Below are 22,114 nucleotides of genomic sequence, written 5' to 3'. Positions count from 1 at the left end.
CCGTAATTCTCTCTCTCCCGAACCATCATCACCGGCCGCCTTTATCGGCGCACCTCATCATGCCGATTGGGGACCGGGCGCGTGATATTCCGACCCGGCCTCGCACCCTCCGCTCCACACAGTAATAAACAAAAATAAAAGAACAAATAAACAAATTACAAGCAATAGACAAAACAAAAACAAGCTAAATAAATAAAAAGAACTGGACATAGATACAAATAAATGAAACCATGCTTGAAGATTAGCAAGTATCTAACAGGAGTTTGTCATTTTAAGTAATATTTACATTTTCTTGTCAGATTCAAGTCATGAGCTTTGCCACTGAACATAACTGGGACTCATTAGAAATCTACGATGGAGGCGATATTACCGCACCCAAGCTTGGGAGCTTTTCAGGTTTGTATTGTCTTTATTAGTCCCCTTTAAATTGGTTATTTCAATTGTATGTTTTTCGATTGATATCACAGCAGTTGTTCTCCTACAGCTCATTTACATATCATGTAGTTCTTTATAGGCCATTACATTTTCAGATTGCAATAAAATTGAGAGCCAATCTTCACCTTTGATTTTATGCCCATGAATTCATGGAAACACTCCAGATGAGCTCCAGTCCTGTAAAACCGTCCATGTGCCATCCTTTACATAACAGATGAGTGCCCGCATTTTAGATTTGGATGAACAGTACCAATTCTTACGCCCTTTTGGGTTCCAGTTGGCAACTCGACACCCACGTTTATTCCATCCTAGTTCATTACAGTATTAAGATACAAGCTGCGAGTTTGTAATGGGAAGATTGAATGTGTTATAAATACTGTCATTGTCACTTGTGTTTTGGTGTGTGTATTTTAGCTTTCTCTTAATTTACTGAAATGACCTGACACATTTTTTTCTGTGTCGCAGCTCCTTGACATGAGACTGTCAATCTATGTATATTTAAAAAAAATCGTGCCTTTTTCATACTGATATGAAAATAAATAATGAGCTTTATTTAATCTAACACCTTTATATATATATATGTGTGTGTGTGTGTATGTATGTATGTATGTATATATATGTATGTGTGTGTGTGTGTGTGTGTATGTATGTATATACAGTCAGGTCTATAAATATTGGGACATCGACACAATTCTAATCTTTTTGGCTCTATATACCACCACAATGGATTTGAAATTAAACAAACAAGATGTGCTTTAACTGCAGACTTTCAGCTTTAATTCGAGGGTATTTACATCCAAATCAGGTGAACGGTGTAGGAATTACAACAGTTTGTATATGTGCCTCCCACTTTTTAAGGGACCAAAAGTAATGGGACAGATAAACAATCATAAATCAAACTTTCACTTTTTAATACTTGGTTGCAAATCCTTTGCAGTCAATTACAGCCTCAAATTAAAGCTGAAAGTCTGCAGTTCAAGCACATCTTGTTTGTTTAATTTCAAATCCATTGTGGTGGTGTATAGAGCCAAAAACATTAGAATTGTGTCGATGTCCCAATATTTATGGATCTGACTGTATATATATATATATATATATATATGTGTATGTATGTATGTATGTATGTGTATGTATATATATATATATATATATATATATATATATATATATATATATATATATATATATATATATATATATATATGTGTATATATAAAACATATACATGCTCAAAAAATATTTAAAACTATTATATATAAAACTATAACTATATATTTGTACCTTGTATGCCACGCCATAGCACCATTTTAAACAAGTGAAAGCAAAAAGGTGATTTAAATTGGTGAAAAACTTCCAATCTTGACCAGTGACAGGACTTAAAAAAAATACACTTCCCCTTATACATTGATATGAATTTTATCTAAAATCGTGATGGTGATTTCAACTACCCCAATTTAAAAAAATACATGCATATAGATGTATGTAAGTATGTAATGAGGGTTAAAAAGAGGAACAAATCAATATATATATATCATTAGAAAAATAAAACCAAAACAAAGGAAAAGCAAAACAGAAATCTCTTAAATGTGAATATAAATGCATAAAACACAATCCCGAGTCTCACAGCAGGATTAGGATGAGATGTCAAGATCTTTCTTTGAGAGAGGAGACATAACCTTTTTTGGTGCTTTCCCAGAGGGCAGAATTGTGGCCAGGCCTCTAGCTACACATTCAACACGATTGTAATGAACTCCGCCTCAGTGGCACACTAGCACGCTGGCAAAAGGTCACCCAACCGGGGAGTTGTGCTCGCTTCGAGGCACATTTTCATTGGCACTTCACACTGTCTAGTACTCCACACCTTCCCCAGCCATAATTCTCAAAAGCCCAGTCTGTGAATTCTAAAACGTCGTCTCCCAACTTACCTGATGCCAGTCTATGATTGAATTTGATGATAAAACGGTCATTTCCCCTCATTTAGATCTCAATGGTCCAAATTATAGAGTTCCAGAGTCATTTGTGAACATTGGTAAGACACGGAGGGTAAGACGGTGTCATTAGGCGAAGTGTTAGACGGAACATTAAAATGCAGTCCCCGCTCTCCTGACGCCCGCACTTTCATATCCCCCCCACACACGCGTCACAAACGGTCGTTTCATTCTTCCCCTAGTCACAAATCCATTGGGATAAAACCCTTAATTAAACTGTCAGATATGTTTTGTGTTTCTGTCTCCCCACACTTTTCATCATGCAGGATTAATTGCAGCTCAACAAATACATATTCAATTACAACTGCGTATTTGTTTTGTGAGTGTGTGTGTGTCTTTAAAAGATTTCACCAACATTGTTTACCTAATTCTGACTGCTCGTTAAGAATCTGAAGAAGCAATGTGGTTTAGATCAGGCTATTATCTCTGTCTCGCCAAAGGAGGCTTTATTAATTGTGAGTCTGTGGTGCAGTGCCGAGTCTTTAGCAGACATTTTACATTAAGATACAAAACAGGTTTTCAACAAATGATCTGTGAAAGGAGGTGCTTAACCTTCAGAAAATGTTGATAGTCTATTGATGAGGACAAACTAAATATTCTAAAATCTCTTGATCTCCAGCAGAGAGTTCTCATGAGAATTAAATGGCGCCCGGCTCTCACTGCTTCACACATTGGCTGTTGTTGGTAAACGTCACTCATTCATGTGCTCAGGATCCATGAACTCAGGATCAAACTCTGAGTTGACAGAGAACATCTTGAGATCCAAACCTGATCTAAACCGGTTTGACTCTGTCTGGTTTTGTCAACCTGAAGCATACTCTGAAACTCTTGAGTTTGTTCAACTGACGTCGTGCAACAGGCCTCATTTTTTTCCCCGATTGTGGCCGTGCGTTCACAAAGAATTATTCTCGAATCCTCCAAATCCCTGAGAATGAGTCACTCCATATCATTGTTGGCATCCAATGTAATGCAGTACAGTAAATGTATCATATTCTGTCTGGCAAAGTCCATTTAAGCCCTCGTGGGTCTCGTCTGACCGTCTTAAGATCTGCTCTAGATTGCCTTGTCCCTAATAGAGATGATAGACTGCTGAATAACCGGACATTGGATGAGCTCTACAGAGCTGTCAAACTTCATCCAAAAATTATTAGTCAAGTCATTCATGCGCTAAGGAGCATTTTTCAGGCTTCGGTCATCAGTCTAATGTACTTGGACTCAGACAAGCCTGGGAATGACTGAAATATTAGCAGTCGAACCACGGCACGATATTCTAATGCGAAATATGTCGGAGAACCATTTTCTGGAAACCATATGACACATTTCTGGGCATTTTTGTAGAGATGTAAACAAGCCGTGTATGAATAAATGCTACAGATGTGAGTTAAAAAGAGGATCTTTCTTCTCAAACTGAACAATTCACTTGGAGCCCGCCGTGGCTATGTGGGTGTATTTAAGCATTCATCTATGGTCTCTATGGATTGCGGCATACCAAGGCATTGAGTACTATAAACAAATTGTTGATTTCTTTTACAATCTTGTTTATTCCAGCCTTGTTTACTTTAACACAGCATTTCAATTGTACCTTCATTCGCAAAGAGAATTAAGAAAAGAACCGGGTTGAGAGTGTATAAGCTCAAAGGAGAGAGAGGAAAAAATAAGCCGGAGGGAACCAGAGATGTTAAATGCTGATGCATTTCATAAATGATTATTGTTTAACTTCAGCTTTTCAAATGAAAATTATTTGAATATCTGAATTCAGTAATGTATAGTTGCAAGCTAAGCTACAAACTGTCAATCTTTTATGGTAAATGGTCTGCACTTATATAGCACCTTTTTAACCTTAGCGGTATTCAAAGTGCTTTACACTGCATCTCATTCACACATTCACACACCAATGATGGCAGAGCTGCAAAGCATTAGCCTGCCATTGGGAGCAACTTGGGCAACTCTTTCCCTGGGGGAGGACCCAGACTGCCGGCAGGTCATCCCCGTCCACCTGGATGAGGGAGGGGACAAGGGGAGGGAAACAGAAATAATAAAAACAGTGTAATACCCCCCAAAAAAACACTGTAAAAAACGAGAGGGAAAAGGCCATAGCGGAGCGGCAGTGAAAGAGAGAGAGGAGAGACGGAAAAAAACCACTTACTCGCCAGTTCTCCGATACGCCGTAGCTTGTTCCTCGGCCACTCCTCCACCCTCTAACGGACGACAGCCGTGCCTCTCCGGGCGGATCGGAGGCAGTCCTCCAGCCCCTGGTGGACGGAACGCCCTGCCGCGTTCTTGGGGAACTGAAGGGGTCTCCCCCGCCCCTGGCAGCGGTTCTCCCACTCCAGGCGGTCGGCTGCGAGCCCCTCCCCGCTCACGCTTGGGCAGTCTCAGACCCCGGTGCGTTTCAGCAGCTGGTAGGGGACTCCTCCGCCCCTGGCAGTGGCCCTGACCACTCCAGGGGGTTGGTTAGGAGCCCCTTCTCCCCTCGCGGTCGGTGGCCGTCCTCCGCTTCCAGGCAGCAGGGCTTCTCTTCCGCCGGCAGATGGCCGCGGCTGCACTGTTGGACTGGACGGTAGTGGCGAGAACCGGCTTGACAATATAAATAATATTTTAATTATAAACTTAAAAAGACACAAACACACACATGACGGACATGTCCGTAAACGATCTCTCTCTCTGGCACAACACTCCACAGTCTGCCTTTAACCCTCTTGGAGGCTTGATTAGCCTGATAAGGGACCGGGTGTGTAGAATCACGACCCAGCCCCGCCCTCTTCCCAGCCACAGTTATAAATAGTTATCTTTAAATATTTACAAATTATATGTATATATTTACTCCCCTACCATGTATGTGTATATATATAGATACACTCACCTAGAACTTTATTGGGAACACCTGTACATCTACTTATTCATTTGATTATCTAATCAGCCAATCATGTGGCAGCAATGCACTGCATAAAATCATGCAAATATGGGTCAGGAGCTTCAGTTAATGTTCACATCAACCATCACAATAGGGAAAATTGGTGGCATGATTGTTGGTGCCAGACAGGCTGGTTTGACTGGTATAACTGCTGATCTCCTTGGATTTTCATGTACAACAGACACAATAGTCTCTAGAGTTTACTCAGAATGGTGCCAAAAACAAAAAACATACAGTCAGCGGCAGATCTGTGGACAGAAACACATTGTTGATGAAAAAGGTCAACGGAGAATGGCCAGACAGGTTTGAGCTGACAGAAAGGCTACAGTAACTCAGATAACCACCCTGTACATTTGTAGTGTGCAGAATAGCATCTAAGAATGCAAACACATCGAACCTTGAGGCGAATGGGCTACGACAGCAGAAGACCATATTGGGAACTATTTTTAGGACCATACTGTTCCTAATAAAGTTCTAGGTGAGTGTATATATATACACACATACTATGGTGGCCTTGAAGTGCAAAACAAAAATCTAAACACACAACGGCATTTGGAGTATTCCTTCACAAATTAATTCTTCTCTCGGGAAAACAGTAACAGGAAACTTTATAACACAGAGTAAAAACAGCGAGCAGGAAAATTTAGTTTTAGGTACAATGTTCATCTATGGTCTCATGGTTCATCTAGTGCGTAAGGGACCATCGACCGACCAACTGGAGATTTTCCAAGTACAGTATATCCAAATAAATGGAAACAGTGTTCAATTATTTTAGATTTTTATTTTTTTATAGTTGAATACTATATAAGTATAATTCCATATCTTGGGAAAATCTCACCTGGAGTAAGTCAGCATATCTAAGAGCAGCCTTCAACCTTAACAATATAAAAATAATATCTTGGTAAAATTTCAGTAATTTGTTTTCTAAAATAACTGAACACTGTACTCATAATTGGACATGCTGGCTTCAAATGTAGAAAGTGAGCATCACGCCGGCAGTATACGATAACCTTTAGAATGTAAAAAAGCTATTTTTAATAACAGTGTTTGTTATGTTAGAATATGCGAGTCAATATAATAAGCGCTTGGACGCAGGTGCTTTAGCCGAAGAACATTGTACCTAAAACTATATTTTCCCGCTCGCTGCTTTTGCTCTCAGTGTTATAAAGTGTCCCATTACTGTTTTACTGTTTTACTGTTCTAGTGACAAACCACTGACAATTATTCTAAATTGTTATTTTGTTTTTGGATTTGCCGTTTTGTTTTTAGATTTATTGTTTTGTTTTGCACTTCACGGCCACCGCAATATACAGATTATAAATTCTATGTAATATTGTAACGGTATTCAATGGAAAGGAGGAGGCGAGAACTGGCTTTTCAATATAAATAATAGTTTTATTGATAAACTCAAAAGACCACATAAACACACACATGACGGACATGTCCGTAAACGATCTCTCTCTCCCGCACGACACCCTGCAGTCGACCTTTATACCTCGGAGGCTTGATTAGCCTAATACGGGACCGGGTGTGTATGATCACGACCCGGCCCCGCCCTCCACCCTGCCACAAATATATACACAAAATATATTTACAGTATACTGTGTATTTATATATATATATGCAACATTTTTAGGCACTTGTGAAAATTGTATAAAATCCAGTAAACATAAAAAAGCTAAATCAATATTCGGTGTGACCACCTTTACCTTTAAAACAGCCCCAATTCTCCTTGGTACACCCGGACACAGTTTTTCTTGGATGTTGGGAGATAGGATGTTCTAAGCATGTTTCATTTGCTTCTGTCTCTTTATGTAATCTCAGACTGACTCAATGTTCAGTGGGGGGCTTTGTGGGGGCCATGACATCTCTTGCAGTGCACCCTGTTCTTCTATTCTAATCTTTTCTATTTGAAAAAGTAATTGTTTGGGAGTTTAAGAAATTCCTATTGATGCACTAAAGCTGAAGATATAAATAACCATCTTAAGACAAATGCTAATGTGAAACATCTTATGTGCCTTTTGCACAGTACTGTATATATATATATATTTTTTTTTTTTTTTTTATACAAGTATTAGCTGAAGAAAAAGCATCTGCTTTGAATCCGGAGTGCCACTGGCATTTTGCTTTTTAGTCAGTTGATAAGTGACTCTTCCCTCAGAGATGTGATGAAAGTTCTCTCATGAGAGCGCAGAAGGGTAGTAGCACACTTCAGTGACTAGCGCCTGTCAAACACTTCCTTTTTTGCCATTCCTTTTTACTCTGCGTTGTTTCATTTGGCTGACCTCCAAAACGAGCGAGAGCTATTCGTTTGCCGTGATTAACAGCTGCTTACCTCTTTTTGTACTCGCTGTCATAATTTAGCCATTCTTCATGTTGTACAACATGAGAACTTAGGGGAGCGGTTAGCCCACTCCACAAACCTAGTCACCTCTGCTGGCTCACGTTACAAGCACATTACTGGTACAGTCTCTAATGTATAGTTTGTTTCGCTCCTTATGTTATTTCAAATAAGTAAAACTCCCTGGCTGATCTGAGCATACATTGATCCACACTGCTACTAGTTGTATTCTCGGAGTCCAGTGAGACTTAAAAACAAAAAGTCTATCTCTAAATCTCTATGAACGTAAAACAGGTTATACCTAGGGTCCACAATAATGCATTTGGTAGCATTAATTAGACTGTAATTGAAACTCAACTGAAGGAAGACTACAGCTCTTAACCAGTATCCATAATTTACAACTTAATTAAACGTCTTATTTTTATTTATTCTGTAGAAAAAATCTGTAGAATGTCATGTAATGAGTGCTTTGTTTCAGAGATCATATGTCATGTTTTCAAACAATATAAAGGCATAAACACTCTATAAATAAATTATAAATGAGTCATGACTTGTAATATTTATAACAATAAATCATGTTTTGTGAGTCTACTACAGGCAATGCGCCTTGCCAGATGTACCAATCTAAACATACCACAATCTAAACTTATCACATAGGACACAGTCATAGGTGTCATTTACGGATGGGATGGGTGGGACATGTCCCTACCATTTTTTGCCTTTGCCAACTTCGTTCCCACCACTTTTTGAAATGGCTTTCATCAGGTAAGTGTCTAAAGCAGAAGAAACATCTCTAGTTCTTGAGCAATGTTCTCTCGTGCATCCAGACGTGTGGATCGGAGTCAGTCCTCCGGCCCTTGGCGAACGGAAGGCCCCGTCTCGGGGAACATAAGGGATCTCCCGCGCTCCAGGCGGTCGGCCGGTAGCCCCTCCCCGCTCACGGTCCTCTCTTAACCTAGCCGCGTTTAGCGGCTGGTAGGGGTCTCCCCCCGCCCGTGGCAGTGGCCCTGACCGCTCCAGGTGGTCGGCTAGGAGCCACTTCTCCCCTTCCCCTCCCCCGGCAGATGGCCACAGCTGCTCCATTGGGGTGGATGGTAGCGGCGAGAACTCCACTACGGCTTAATCCCTCCTCCTTCCCAGGATTCAGCACCAGTGTGAAGGAATTAATAAAAAGGAGGAGGCGAGAACCGGCTTGACAATATAAATTATATTTAATTAAGAACTTAAACCAGAATACACAAACACAGACATATGACGGACAGCTGCCCGTAAACGCTCTCTGTCTGTCGCACCACCGTCCGCAGTCGGCCTTTATCCCCCTTGGAGGCTTGATTAGCCTGATAAGGGGCCGGATGTGTAGAATCACGACCCGGCCCCGCCCTCTGCCCTGTCACATTCATGATCTCATGAAAATGAAAAAAAAACTCTTTTGGGCTACTTATTTGTGCTGCAAAATTTCTGAGGTAAAATGTCCACTATGTAGTGCTAAAAGCAAGTCAAATTGTCCTCAAACAGATGAGGTTTTAATGTTAATGCTCTATCTAGTTTTGAATAAACAAAACCGACCTCCCTACTCTAAACCTTAATAGGGCTGCACGATAATGGTGAAAATGATAATCATGATCATTGCCCTCAACATTTTTATCACGAATATTAATCACGATTATTCTGTTATTTTAAAACTTTTTTTACTATTATTACAGGACTGCACAATTTGAAAATAAATAAATAATAATAATACTAATACTGTTGCCACTGCTTAGATCTTGATTCTAAAAGAACAAAAAACATAAAATTAAATTAACCAGTATATCTTATTTTAAACAAGTTTTTAAACTCTTATTTTAAACAAGTGTACCAAAATTAAGGCATGTTTTGCCCATTCTTTACTGCTAATAGAAACTTGGGTGTTTACACTTGCATCCTCTTAAGTTCCATTCTTTACATTTTTATTATTTTTATTATTATTATTATTATAACATTATTATTATATCCCCATACCCTACCAATGAGACTCCTAAACATCTGTGGTGCGGCTCTGTATTTCAGCACATGCTCGAAGAGAAACAGCGATTGGTCAGTAGAGAACTTCTGAAGAGAGCGTGATTGGACTAGGAAAGAGCTTGTGATTTGGTCTATCATCCGTAGACACAGCCTTCAATGAAAATTAACAACAATTTGCAACTTACCTGGCTGACACCTTCTGTTTACTAGCTCACTAATATCGCAGACGATTATGCTTAATTAACCGCGAGAGGCACAAATCGTGATTTCGATTCAAATACGATTAATTGTGCAGCCTTAAACATTAATGCTAAAGCTAACCAATAGTGTCATAAATAGCCAATTTGTCATAAAATACATAATTGCTGAAGCAACCATTTCATTTTGTACAAATATCTCAGCAAACGTAAAACTGGTTTGAAGTTGTATCGTAATGCCAAACGAGTGTGGAACGTCAGCGACTTTAAAACAAGCTCATTAATATTCATGAGCTCAGCTTTCTCAATGTAGCCCCACACCTACTCTTTCTATATTTCCACATTTAGGATAATTGCAAAGAAATCAAATGATTACTTTCGAAAATGAAATGACTCACATGGAAATATGGGAATCTGGTGCAACTTGCAACTCATGAGATGCATCCCAGCAATGCTTTTTAAACAGTTTTAACTACAGTCCTTTTCCTGCTCAGGGTACTTTCTGCTGTTATTTTCCAGGTACTACAGCTCCAGCCTTGTTGAACAGCACGTCCAACCAGCTTTACCTGCACTTCCATACGGATATCAGCGTCGTCGCGGCAGGATTTCACCTTGAGTACAAAAGTGAGTATAGTACATGTCACACCATGGTGCTTTCATTATCCTGCACCCTTTGTCCCTGGTAGCAGTCCAGAGCATGGCTCGCTGATACATTTCACAGCCAAACACACAAGGCAGTGCCACGAACATACACGTGCACAAACACGGAGATGTTTTTATTTTTCCTCACACTGTTGCTTGTTACCTGCTGCTGGTAAAGGTAAAGATAGCGCACCCCGGCTCTAATCATTTCCGCAATGTCCATGTTAACCAGACTTCAACAATGTCAATTTAGACATTTATATTTATAGACTTTTTTATAGTGTCATCTACAGGGCCTCCTAAACTATTTGGACACCTGAGCCACATAAATGTGCGTGCATTTTGTTGCTTTAGATAAAATATCAAACCAAGTGGCTTCTGCAGACAAATGCACTGACTTAACAGTTGGTTATTGCAAAAATATATTCTTTGTGAATGTATGAATTCAGGTCCTCTCAAGGTGTCCTAGCAGAGAGCAAACACATGTGTAGTTCATCACTTTAACTATGCACATGTTCCATGTTTGGAAACCAGAAAGTGTCCAATGTTTTCATTTTGAACAATATATCTATTGTTTTATCTTTAAAATCTTTGAAAAGCTTAAATATGCTTATAAAAGTCGTCCTGTGTCATCGTTCGCAAAGGTGGATGGATGGATGGATGGATGGTAGATAGACAGACAGACAGACAGACAGACAGAGGTCTGTTTGTTGTTAGGGTAGACATGGGCAACTTACGGCCCGTGGGCTGGATCAGGCCCTCCACATAATTTAATGTGGCCCGCTGCTCATTTTTCGTAAAAGCATTTTCTTTTTCTTTGGATATTTCAGTTAACTTGCATTGGGACCTACTGTAACTCATCTCCACAAGAGTTTACCATGCTCAGGGTTACCAGATAAGAGACACAACACAACCAGTTTGAGATTTATACTTGCGCAAATTGGAAACATTATGCCTAATGTAATGCTTATTTTGTGCAATCTGGCAACCATGCACGTGAATGCATTTTTTCTGTCTCTTGCTTTCCCCTTTGAACAAACTGAGGCTGCTTGTGATGTTTGGTGCTACTAATTTTGCAGGTAAACTCAGTGATTAAATTAAATATAAAAGTAGATCTCGGCATCATTGATATGCGAGCAAAAATAAGCCAGAGACGAATATGTATATATATATATATATATATATATATATATATATATATATGTAGCGAATCAGCTCTATATTCTTCCACCATTAGGTAGCGAATCAGCTCTATGAAATATTAATAATCAATCATAACTTGTTATAATCGATTATGAATATTTGGATCAGTTAATCGGGTTAACTTGATGTAGCTACATTAACATTACAACCAAATACTCGGTTCATCCTGTGAACACTCAATATTGGTTATTAATTAATTAATTAATAGAAAGGTACATTTCCGGGGCATGGGAAATGTCTTTCTTACTAAGTATTAAGAGCAAGTAGTCAAAATCTATGATTAGTGACTTTAGATATGAGCTTGAGACACAGACAACTTTACATGTGACATGAACAAGACTTTATTAACTAGACTAAACATTTAAACTACTCTAACATACATATACATACATTCATACAGTTTACCAAGGGAAAGAGGGCTGAAGCAGAATACAGGAAGGCAAGAAGTTATAGCATTGTTTGAAGTTCAGCAGATCAACAGCCTGAGCAAACCATCATATTAGTTCTGACATGCCCTTTTTAGAAAGGGGTTAAGGATACTTAATGTATCAAATAATGAGACTAAGTTTGATACTTGCATGTCCCATTTGAATTAAACTGTCCTGATGCAATTTGTTGAGGCTCCAGTTGATCTTTGATGATGTTGTCTTGATGAGAGCGAACCAGTGAGAGTCAGAGGATCTTGGTGAATGGGCAGTCGAGGCCGTAGCCTGGCACGGGCTTGGGAGTCCTTGGGGCCTTTAGTTTGGCATCATTCAGCGAGAGAGTGAGAGAGCACAAGGCTCAGAGAACCAGAAAGGCAGGAAGCCAGAGGAGCATAACAGAGCGAAGAGATAAGAGTTGGTAAGATAAGAGAGATAAGAGGAAGTGGGCGCAGCAATTTTATACCCTCGGGAAACAGGTCCCACCTCTCATTGGCTCGACCAATGAGAAGGGTTTGGGTTCCAGGCGGGAATTTGGTTTATTGCTCTTTGTTGTAAAATTGCCCATTGCATGTGCAAGAAAGAAAATAGGAAACATACTGGTAATACTAATATGCTGTTGTTATCGACATATCATGTACACAGTCATTTCAATCTTCAAAATACCAAGTTATAGAGACCAAATATGCCACACATATGATTTTGGTTAACCATAGTATGCAAAGTCTGAAACATTAACCCATTAGTTTGCAAGAAAACATAGATCAAGCACATTTAAGGGAAAATGTGAGATGGCACATTAGATACATGTCAATATTTATCACATGGATATATAGAATATATATATAGGATTAACAGGGTTCATTTCTCTTTCTCAGTAAGAGAATGAAGGGAGGGTCAGCACTTCTCTGAACATTCCTTTGGAGGTCGTAAAGGCCTCCATTACTCTGGGCAGGAGAATGATTCCTTTGTTCCGTCACGGCTCATTTGCATGTTTCTGGCTGGGTTTATGACGGTAAGAGATTTTGGGCTGAATGACTCAAAAGATGGCAAAACATAACGTAATATCATTCTACGAAGATCTTATATTCGAATTTAGCTCGGACAAATCGTAAGGTTTCATTTGATACCAAGAAAGGTATATTTAGTACAATTAATAAGGGAATATACACTGAGGCTATTAAATATGAGGCCTCAGAGTTTAAAACACACAACGAAACAGTTCTAACGAGTTTGATATACCTCAGAAATACACAACATACAGGGATTACACGTATTTCATTAGCAATATGCAGTTCTGTGTTTAACTGAAAAACACACACACACACACATTTTTACGTTCAAAGTTTCCCCCTTCCTGTCCACATGATAAGCACGTGGTGAGCATGCGGATGTCACATGCGGTTCTCTGTCAATAGTTCATTGTCTCTTTGTCAATACATTTATTGTGCTTGTGGAGGCTGGTTGGCGCTATTTCAGTAATTAGGGGGTTTTTAACAGTAAGTTCTTGTTTGTTCGGGAATCTGTTAAGGCACTGATCCTCCGCCATACCTTACAGTCCCCTTTTTCGCCAGGTGGTGTCCCTGTTGGAGACATCATCGGACGACAATCATCACAATGGCGGATGGCAGGTGAATCATGAGGGTTTTGTAGCAGGTAGTTGTTCCACGGTGGGTGATGTAGACAGTAGCCACATCCAGGTCTCTGCAGCAGGTGCAGAGGCAGCAGGTGCCTTGACAGTGTGTCACCTGTCATTATGAAGTCAGTTCGTTTGAGGCAGGTGCTTGTTTGTGGCTGCAGGGAGTGGTTATGGGCATTGTGTAGTGTGGAGAGAGTTTCAGACTGACCTAGTACTGGTAGCAAAAGGGCAGCAGGTGGCCGTTCAGCCCTTGGTTCGGCACCCAGTCACCAGGTGTCTGAAGTCTGCAGTGTTACTCTGCTCTGGCAGCAGTGCTGACTTGAGCTTGCCTGAGTGGTGTTGGGCAAGAGTCAGAGGTTTGTTCTTCCCAGTACTCCTCAGGGGAGTTCTGTTCCAGGAGCTCTTTTGCTAGTGCTAGCAGCTCTTGTAACTCAGTAACAGGCGTTTCTAGCTGTCTTTGTGCAGCCTCTGTTTGGCACCTGTTTGAAAGGTGTACAGGAGGATGTTGTTGTAGACTGCTGTGGGACGTCCTGTGGTGTTTGCTGGGTGAGGCCTTGTGTTTGTTAAAGGCCTTCTGTGTCAGGTCACGCAGTTGTTGGATAGGCATTGTGTGGGGGCAGGCCATAATGCCTAAATGGTGACTTACCATAGGATGGAGGTTTCGGAGGAAAAGGCTCTTGAAGCTGGCGTCCTCCTCCATCCCAGGTATGTTGCGAGCTCCGAAGTAAGCTCGTCTGAGTCTGTGGTAGTAAACATAGGGAGTTTCATGCCGACCCTGTTTGGTGTCTAGGGCAGCGATCAGTCCGTTGTTAGACTCTGAGAATTCCCTTATGATGGCTTGTTTCAGCTGCTGGTAGTTAGACTGGATGTTTTCTGGCTGTCGAGCCAGAAAGCGTCGCAACTCTGGGCTGGACGTGATCCAGATCAGATGGAGTCTATCTTGATGGTTCACACTCATCAAAGACTGCAGGTGAAAGTCAATGTCTCGCAGGTAAGCGTGGACGTCGTGGTCTCCTGCAAGCTCTGGTGTAAATGCAGGGATATGTCTGGCCATTCGGTTGAGGTCTTTGAGTGTCGCTACACGTGTCGTTTCAAGATTCGTCTGAATCAATCCTTTTCCTTCTGCGGCTGCAGAAGCTTTAAGGAAACTGTCCGATGACGTGTTAAGCAGTGGGGTTTGTCTCCCCTTTGTAACTCTGTGCTTGGCTGGGGGAGGTTTCTCTGCTGATTGCAAGTGGGGGAGTGAGATGTCTCTCCTGCTGTGGTTCCTTTTGCAGCAGGTAAGAGTGTCTCAGTTCTCGTTGGACCATGTCAAGTTCATCTTTGGTGTTTTCCAGCTGCTGAGTCAGCACTTTAACTTCAGCTCTGGACACATTCAGTTGACCTTCACAGGCCATGATTCTGGCATCTTTGTCCAAGAGTTCAGAATTTGCTGTTTTTAACAGTGAATCTTTGTGAAAAAGTACCTTTTCCAGGTGCTCTCTAGCTGTCTTTTCCAACTGCTCTTGTTGTTTAGCAGCTGTCAGAGCCGTTTGAAGTCTGTGGATTACCTCCTGTGACTCCCTTCTGCCAGGGTCCTTGTGTCTGTCCTGAGCCTCCATCTCTAGCTGGTCTATGCGGTTTTTAGCATGTGTCAGCTCCGTTTGGGACTCAGTGATCTGGCGTTTGAGGTTGTTTACCTCCTGTTTCAAACCTGTGAGGTTGTGGGCCAGGAAGATAACCTCAGTCAGATATTTGTGCTCATACCTCTGGTTTGAGTCGTCTGTCATTAGTTCTTTTCCCTCGTTTTCCAGTTGCTTTTTGTTCTGTTGCTGAAGGTCGTCAGCAGTCATGGATAAAAGGGTGTTCCTCAAAACACCTAGCCAGTCCTTTTGGCCTGCCATCTGGGCAGTTAGGCTAAGCATCTGCAACATTTTTGGCACACTTCTGGTGAGAGTAAGGGCAAGAGACTAATGCAAGATCAAACAGAATTTGGAGCTAAAGGCAAAGTGAGACAGCAAGGTGTATAATGTACAGCTAGGTTTTGCTAGGTGTGGTTAACAATTGAAATGTGTTCCTGATTATTACTATCTTAGCTGCAAATAGCAGGGTGCTCAGATTTGTGTGGATCTGAGTGGCTTTGCTAAAAGAGCGTAAGCCCAGATTTAATAAATGACTTAAGATGTTTCTTTGGGTCAAATTATTTATCAGCACTTACTGATAGCATACAACAGGCTTGATCTTTGAACACATGAAGAGGAGAAAGAAAGAGGAAGAAAAGAGCTTTCCTATTAGATTGTGTCTATTAGTGGTGCTCAAAATTATGCCATAGAAATCGTCTAGATTACTAGTGTAGCTGGCTCATAAAATTTAAGCAACTTGTTGCAAATAAACACAAAATCGAGAAGAAAAGTGTGTCTAGTTACTTTTGCAGTTTTATGGGGAAATAAAACCACACTAGACCAAGAGGTTTAAATGGGAAAATTAATAGCTGACTTCTATTATTAGTAAAAATAATAAAAGGACTTGAAGAAGTGATTAAAATAGCAGAATAACCTTGTATTGGGAATAATCAATAGCACTTATGATCAACAATTAGATTTGCTTTGGACATCATTCTATAGTTGGTCACAGCTGTTGCGTGTTCAAGACCACACAATGTGTTTGTCCCTCTATAAAGTTTAGTCAACGTGCCATTGAAAGTTCCCAATAACTATAAAAATTATTCTCTATCTAAACAGTTTACATGTAATTAAGTTTTTAGATTTAATTAACAAAGTAACTACAAATTTAGCTGAACAGCGTTCAGTAAGGGATGCACCTGAAAGGTGCAGGTGAAGTTAGATGAGAAGAATTAAAGTTAAGGAAAGAGAAAGTGAGAATTCAGAAACCAGAAATGGGGTTAAAGGAAAATGGTTTAGATCACTTCACTCTGCATGCACACAAGCTGTAGATAAAGGCTTCATGTAAATTATGCTAGCAGCTAACTGTTGAAGCTATTAGTTAGCTTAGCCTAAGCTAAGGGGCTGCTAAGTTGGGTTAGCTTAGCCATCTAGGCTGGTTTGTTTACAAAATGGCGTCGGAAGGAAACACGTGCTATCTGGAGTGAGCACTTCCTGTGACAAGTCGTTGTCATGGGAACCAATGCACTTCAGAGTTTCAGTGAGTGAAACACATGTTTGATCACCAGGAAGCTAAGCCTTTTAGATGCACAGATAAAGTTTAGATGAAGGACATCAATCTAACTATAATTTGTAAGGCCTTTATACTGTGAAAAGGGGAGCATCGCCCAAATCTACATTTATATAACACTGTACTGAGATTTCTTCATCAGAAACAGGTTAAGCAATCAATTCTGGTACAGTTTACATGCCGCTGAGCTGAGATTCCTTCGTCAAAACAGACTTACACTTTAATACTGAAATTAGGGTTTCTTCGCTAAAATCATATTACTCGTACACTGATACCTTTTGAAAATATGCTTAAATGTGTTAAGACTCTTTCAATTACAGTAGAGATGTCAATTCAAGCCATCACTTTAGCCGCATCCAAACAAGCCAGCAACTAGTGAAGCAAATGCCGTTTCGCATGTCATGTCCTATTCTGACCGGAATTATTCAATGCACACTTTTAAGTTGACAGTGGTTAAAGCTCATAACCTTTGTTTAATCATGCCCGCATTCTCCACCATTATGTAGCGAATCAGCTCTATATTCTTCCACCATTAGGTAGCGAATCAGCTCTATGAAATATTAATAATCAATCATAACTTGTTATAATCGATTATGAATATTTGGATCAGTTAATCGGGTTAACTTGATGTAGCTACATTAACATTACAACCAAATACTCGGTTCATCCTGTGAACACTCAATATTGGTTATTAATTAATTAATTAATAGAAAGGTACATTTCCGGGGCATGGGAAATGTCTTTCTTACTAAGTATTAAGAGCAAGTAGTCAAAATCTATGATTAGTGACTTTAGATATGAGCTTGAGACACAGACAACTTTACATGTGACATGAACAAGACTTTATTAACTAGACTAAACATTTAAACTACTCTAACATACATATACATACATTCATACAGTTTACCAAGGGAAAGAGGGCTGAAGCAGAATACAGGAAGGCAAGAAGTTATAGCATTGTTTGAAGTTCAGCAGATCAACAGCCTGAGCAAACCATCATATTAGTTCTGACATGCCCTTTTTAGAAAGGGGTTAAGGATACTTAATGTATCAAATAATGAGACTAAGTTTGATACTTGCATGTCCCATTTGAATTAAACTGTCCTGATGCAATTTGTTGAGGCTCCAGTTGATCTTTGATGATGTTGTCTTGATGAGAGCGAACCAGTGAGAGTCAGAGGATCTTGGTGAATGGGCAGTCGAGGCCGTAGCCTGGCACGGGCTTGGGAGTCCTTGGGGCCTTTAGTTTGGCATCATTCAGCGAGAGAGTGAGAGAGCACAAGGCTCAGAGAACCAGAAAGGCAGGAAGCCAGAGGAGCATAACAGAGCGAAGAGATAAGAGTTGGTAAGATAAGAGAGATAAGAGGAAGTGGGCGCAGCAATTTTATACCCTCGGGAAACAGGTCCCACCTCTCATTGGCTCGACCAATGAGAAGGGTTTGGGTTCCAGGCGGGAATTTGGTTTATTGCTCTTTGTTGTAAAATTGCCCATTGCATGTGCAAGAAAGAAAATAGGAAACATACTGGTAATACTAATATGCTGTTGTTATCGACATATCATGTACACAGTCATTTCAATCTTCAAAATACCAAGTTATAGAGACCAAATATGCCACACATATGATTTTGGTTAACCATAGTATGCAAAGTCTGAAACATTAACCCATTAGTTTGCAAGAAAACATAGATCAAGCACATTTAAGGGAAAATGTGAGATGGCACATTAGATACATGTCAATATTTATCACATGGATATATAGAATATATATATAGGATTAACAGGGTTCATTTCTCTTTCTCAGTAAGAGAATGAAGGGAGGGTCAGCACTTCTCTGAACATTCCTTTGGAGGTCGTAAAGGCCTCCATTACTCTGGGCAGGAGAATGATTCCTTTGTTCCGTCACGGCTCATTTGCATGTTTCTGGCTGGGTTTATGACGGTAAGAGATTTTGGGCTGAATGACTCAAAAGATGGCAAAACATAACGTAATATCATTCTACGAAGATCTTATATTCGAATTTAGCTCGGACAAATCGTAAGGTTTCATTTGATACCAAGAAAGGTATATTTAGTACAATTAATAAGGGAATATACACTGAGGCTATTAAATATGAGGCCTCAGAGTTTAAAACACACAACGAAACAGTTCTAACGAGTTTGATATACCTCAGAAATACACAACATACAGGGATTACACGTATTTCATTAGCAATATGCAGTTCTGTGTTTAACTGAAAAACACACACACACACACACATTTTTACGTTCAAAGTTTCCCCTTCCTGTCCACATGATAAGCACGTGGTGAGCATGCGGATGTCACATGCGGTTCTCTGTCAATAGTTCATTGTCTCTTTGTCAATACATTTATTGTGCTTGTGGAGGCTGGTTGGCGCTATTTCAGTAATTAGGGGGGTTTTTAACAGTAAGTTCTTGTTTGTTCGGGAATCTGTTAAGGCACTGATCCTCCGCCATACCTTACAATATATATGTATATATATATATTATATGTTGAAGTGTCGCACCTGTATGTTAATCTAACTCTTGCAATAATCATTTATCATAGTCATGCAGTCTGTATTATTCAGTTGTGTGCTGAAAGTCAAACCATCGAGCAGACCCGCATCATGACCCTTTTAGCATGTAAACATTTTAGAAAAGTAAACTCGCCTGCTTTGCCCAAACATTAAAAGTTCTATAAATTTTTTTTTTTTTTTTTTTTTTTAAACAGACCCCTGATGTAGAGAGAAATTAACAGGGAAGTAGAGATGGTAAAATAAATTTATAAGCTCAGCCTTTATTTTATTTTGTAATGCCTGATAGAAAAGTATCTGCCTTTGTAGCGCAATACAGTACTTTAGGCAATTGCAGAATAGTCTCACTAGTCACAGATACACTTCAGAAAATTGATTACACAACTATTTCTGGGCTTAAAAGCTACAAAAAACAAATCAATGCAGAATATTGTATCTCAAAAGGAATACAATGTGGCCCCCTATGCGCTACTTAAAGCCCGATGTGGCCCCTTTACCAAAATAGTTGCCCACCCCTGTGTTATGGTGTTGTGGCTGGTTGTTTGGGCTTTGCAAAGGTATTAATAGATGGTTGCAAGTGTGATATAGCTGGTTGCTAGGCGGTTGCCATGTTGTTGTAACTGATTGCTCTCTTAAACTGATTTGCTATGTTGTTGCTAGATTAGTCTGCTAGGGTTTTGTGGCTGGTTGTTTGGGTGTGCTAATGTATTAATAGATGGTAGCTAATGTGGTCTAGCTGGTTGCAAGGCGGTTGCCATGTTGTTGTGACTTTTTGCTTGTGCTTTGCTATGTGGTTGCAAGAGTGGTCTGGCTGGTTGCTAGGGTGTTGTGACTGTTTTTTAATGTGGTTGCTAGGGTGGTCTGGCTGATTGCTAGGTGGTTACTATGTTGTTATGACTGGTAGCTTGTGCATTGCTATGTTGTTGCTAGATTAGTCTGACTGATCACAAGCAGGGATGTAGTGGAGGCTAAACGCACGTAAACGCCGTTTACGCACCTCCCAAAATTCGGAAATAGCGTTTACCCACCTCCAAAGTAGGTTTATCCACCTCTAAATTGCTTTTATCCACCTCTAAATAGATAGTTCCTAAGCCATTTTAAATTAAGCTTATGTCGTTTTAGTTTCATATTGTTCATTATTAGTTTCATAGGTTGTTAAACCTAAGACGAAGTCTTTCATAATGCGCTGCTGCCAGTGTTTCCCATGCGCGTGCGTCGATATTGACTACTACCAGCTATATACAGCGTGCTGACCTCAAAAATCCAGCTGTATTCTAACAATAACTTAGCTCTCCTTATTAGCTAGGCTCCTTGCATGCTGGCTAATAAGTAATAACTGACAGTGCTGTGTTGGACAGATTTATGCAGCGGTGTTCCGTGACGGAGAGAGAGCGCGAGAGGTACGGGTGAGAGAGAGAGAGAGAGAGAGAGGGACGAGCGAGAGGTAGCCTAGAGCTGCGCGAATGCGCTACGGCTCTCTGCAATCAAATACAATTTTAAATAGGTTTAGTAAAAAATAAAAAATAAATCGAAAATCAATGTGTGGCAGTCGGCGTTGATATTGTGGCGGGCAAAAATTATTTGATTCCAGCTTGTTAAATGTGAATATGTTCTAGTGTCTTCTCTCCTCTGTGACAGTAAACTGAATATCTTTGAGTTGTGGACAAAACGAGACATTTGAGGACGTCATCCTCCTGGGCTTTTGGGAAACACTGATCCACATTGTTCTGACATATTATAGACCAAACAACTAATTGATTAATCGAGAAAATATTCAACAGATTAATCGACTATGAAAATAATCCCAAATCCCTAATCATTATGTACAAGTGCATTGCATTGGAAGCCCTGGATATAAGCCTCCCTCTCTATCTCTCTTAAAGGTCCCCTGACATGCTTCTTTTTGTAGGCTTTGATATAGGCCTTAGTGGTCCCTAGTACTGTATCTGAAATCTCTTTTACAAAATTCAGCCTTGGTACAGAATTATAGCCACTACAAGCCAACCTATAATGAGCTTTCCTTCAGACGTGCCGTTTCGGTGTCTGTAGCTTTAAATGCTAATGAGGAGGCGAAAGGCCGGGCAAGGTGTAGTGTTCTAGTACGCAGAGATCTGAAACGTCTGTAATTTTGTAAACACATCACCAACAGGAGAACGGATATCCAAATAACAAAGAAGTGTACAACACTTGCGTTACAGTGTGTGTATTCACACATATACCTGATGCTATCTACCTTTACATTAGCGACAGTAACTCGGCTGTTAGCTGCATAGCTAATGTTACAGCCACATTCTACGTGTAACAAGCTAGGTAACCATAAATAGTAAAGCAACACAATTATATATAATTAGTTGACTTACTTGTCCGAGGTTTGTAGGTGAGCCAAAGAGAGTTGGTACTGATCCAGACTTCAGTTTCAGACGTTCAGCCTGCCCAGCTCTGAACTGACCCATGTTGTGAAAACAGTCGTCTGTGAAATGTTTGGCGCAGACATACAAAAATTTGGTGTGTTGTGTCGGTGCATTCCCAGAGTAAATGAAATTTATCCATTGATCCTTCTGGGGACTGGATGAAGGAAGTAAAAAAAGACTTCTGTGATCATTTGTGCATTCAATTATTGAGCA

At 40.2% G+C, this 22,114-nt stretch overlaps 1 protein-coding gene across 1 annotated transcript in view; it reads left to right on the top strand.

Annotated features, from left to right (window-relative positions):
• The window catches only part of LOC127617762 (CUB and sushi domain-containing protein 1-like), a 496,749-nt gene that overhangs the window by 361,445 nt on the left and 113,190 nt on the right, over positions 1–22,114 (top strand). The window contains exons 36-37 of the mRNA XM_052089839.1: positions 300–396; positions 10,399–10,503. Of these exons, the coding sequence (XP_051945799.1) occupies positions 300–396; positions 10,399–10,503 (202 nt within the window). The remainder of the gene's footprint in view (positions 1–299; positions 397–10,398; positions 10,504–22,114) is intronic.

Source organism: Xyrauchen texanus, chromosome 24, assembly GCF_025860055.1.
Source record: "Xyrauchen texanus isolate HMW12.3.18 chromosome 24, RBS_HiC_50CHRs, whole genome shotgun sequence".
Lineage (NCBI taxonomy): Eukaryota > Metazoa > Chordata > Actinopteri > Cypriniformes > Catostomidae > Xyrauchen > Xyrauchen texanus.
This window is presented reverse-complemented; position numbering and strand designations above follow the sequence as displayed.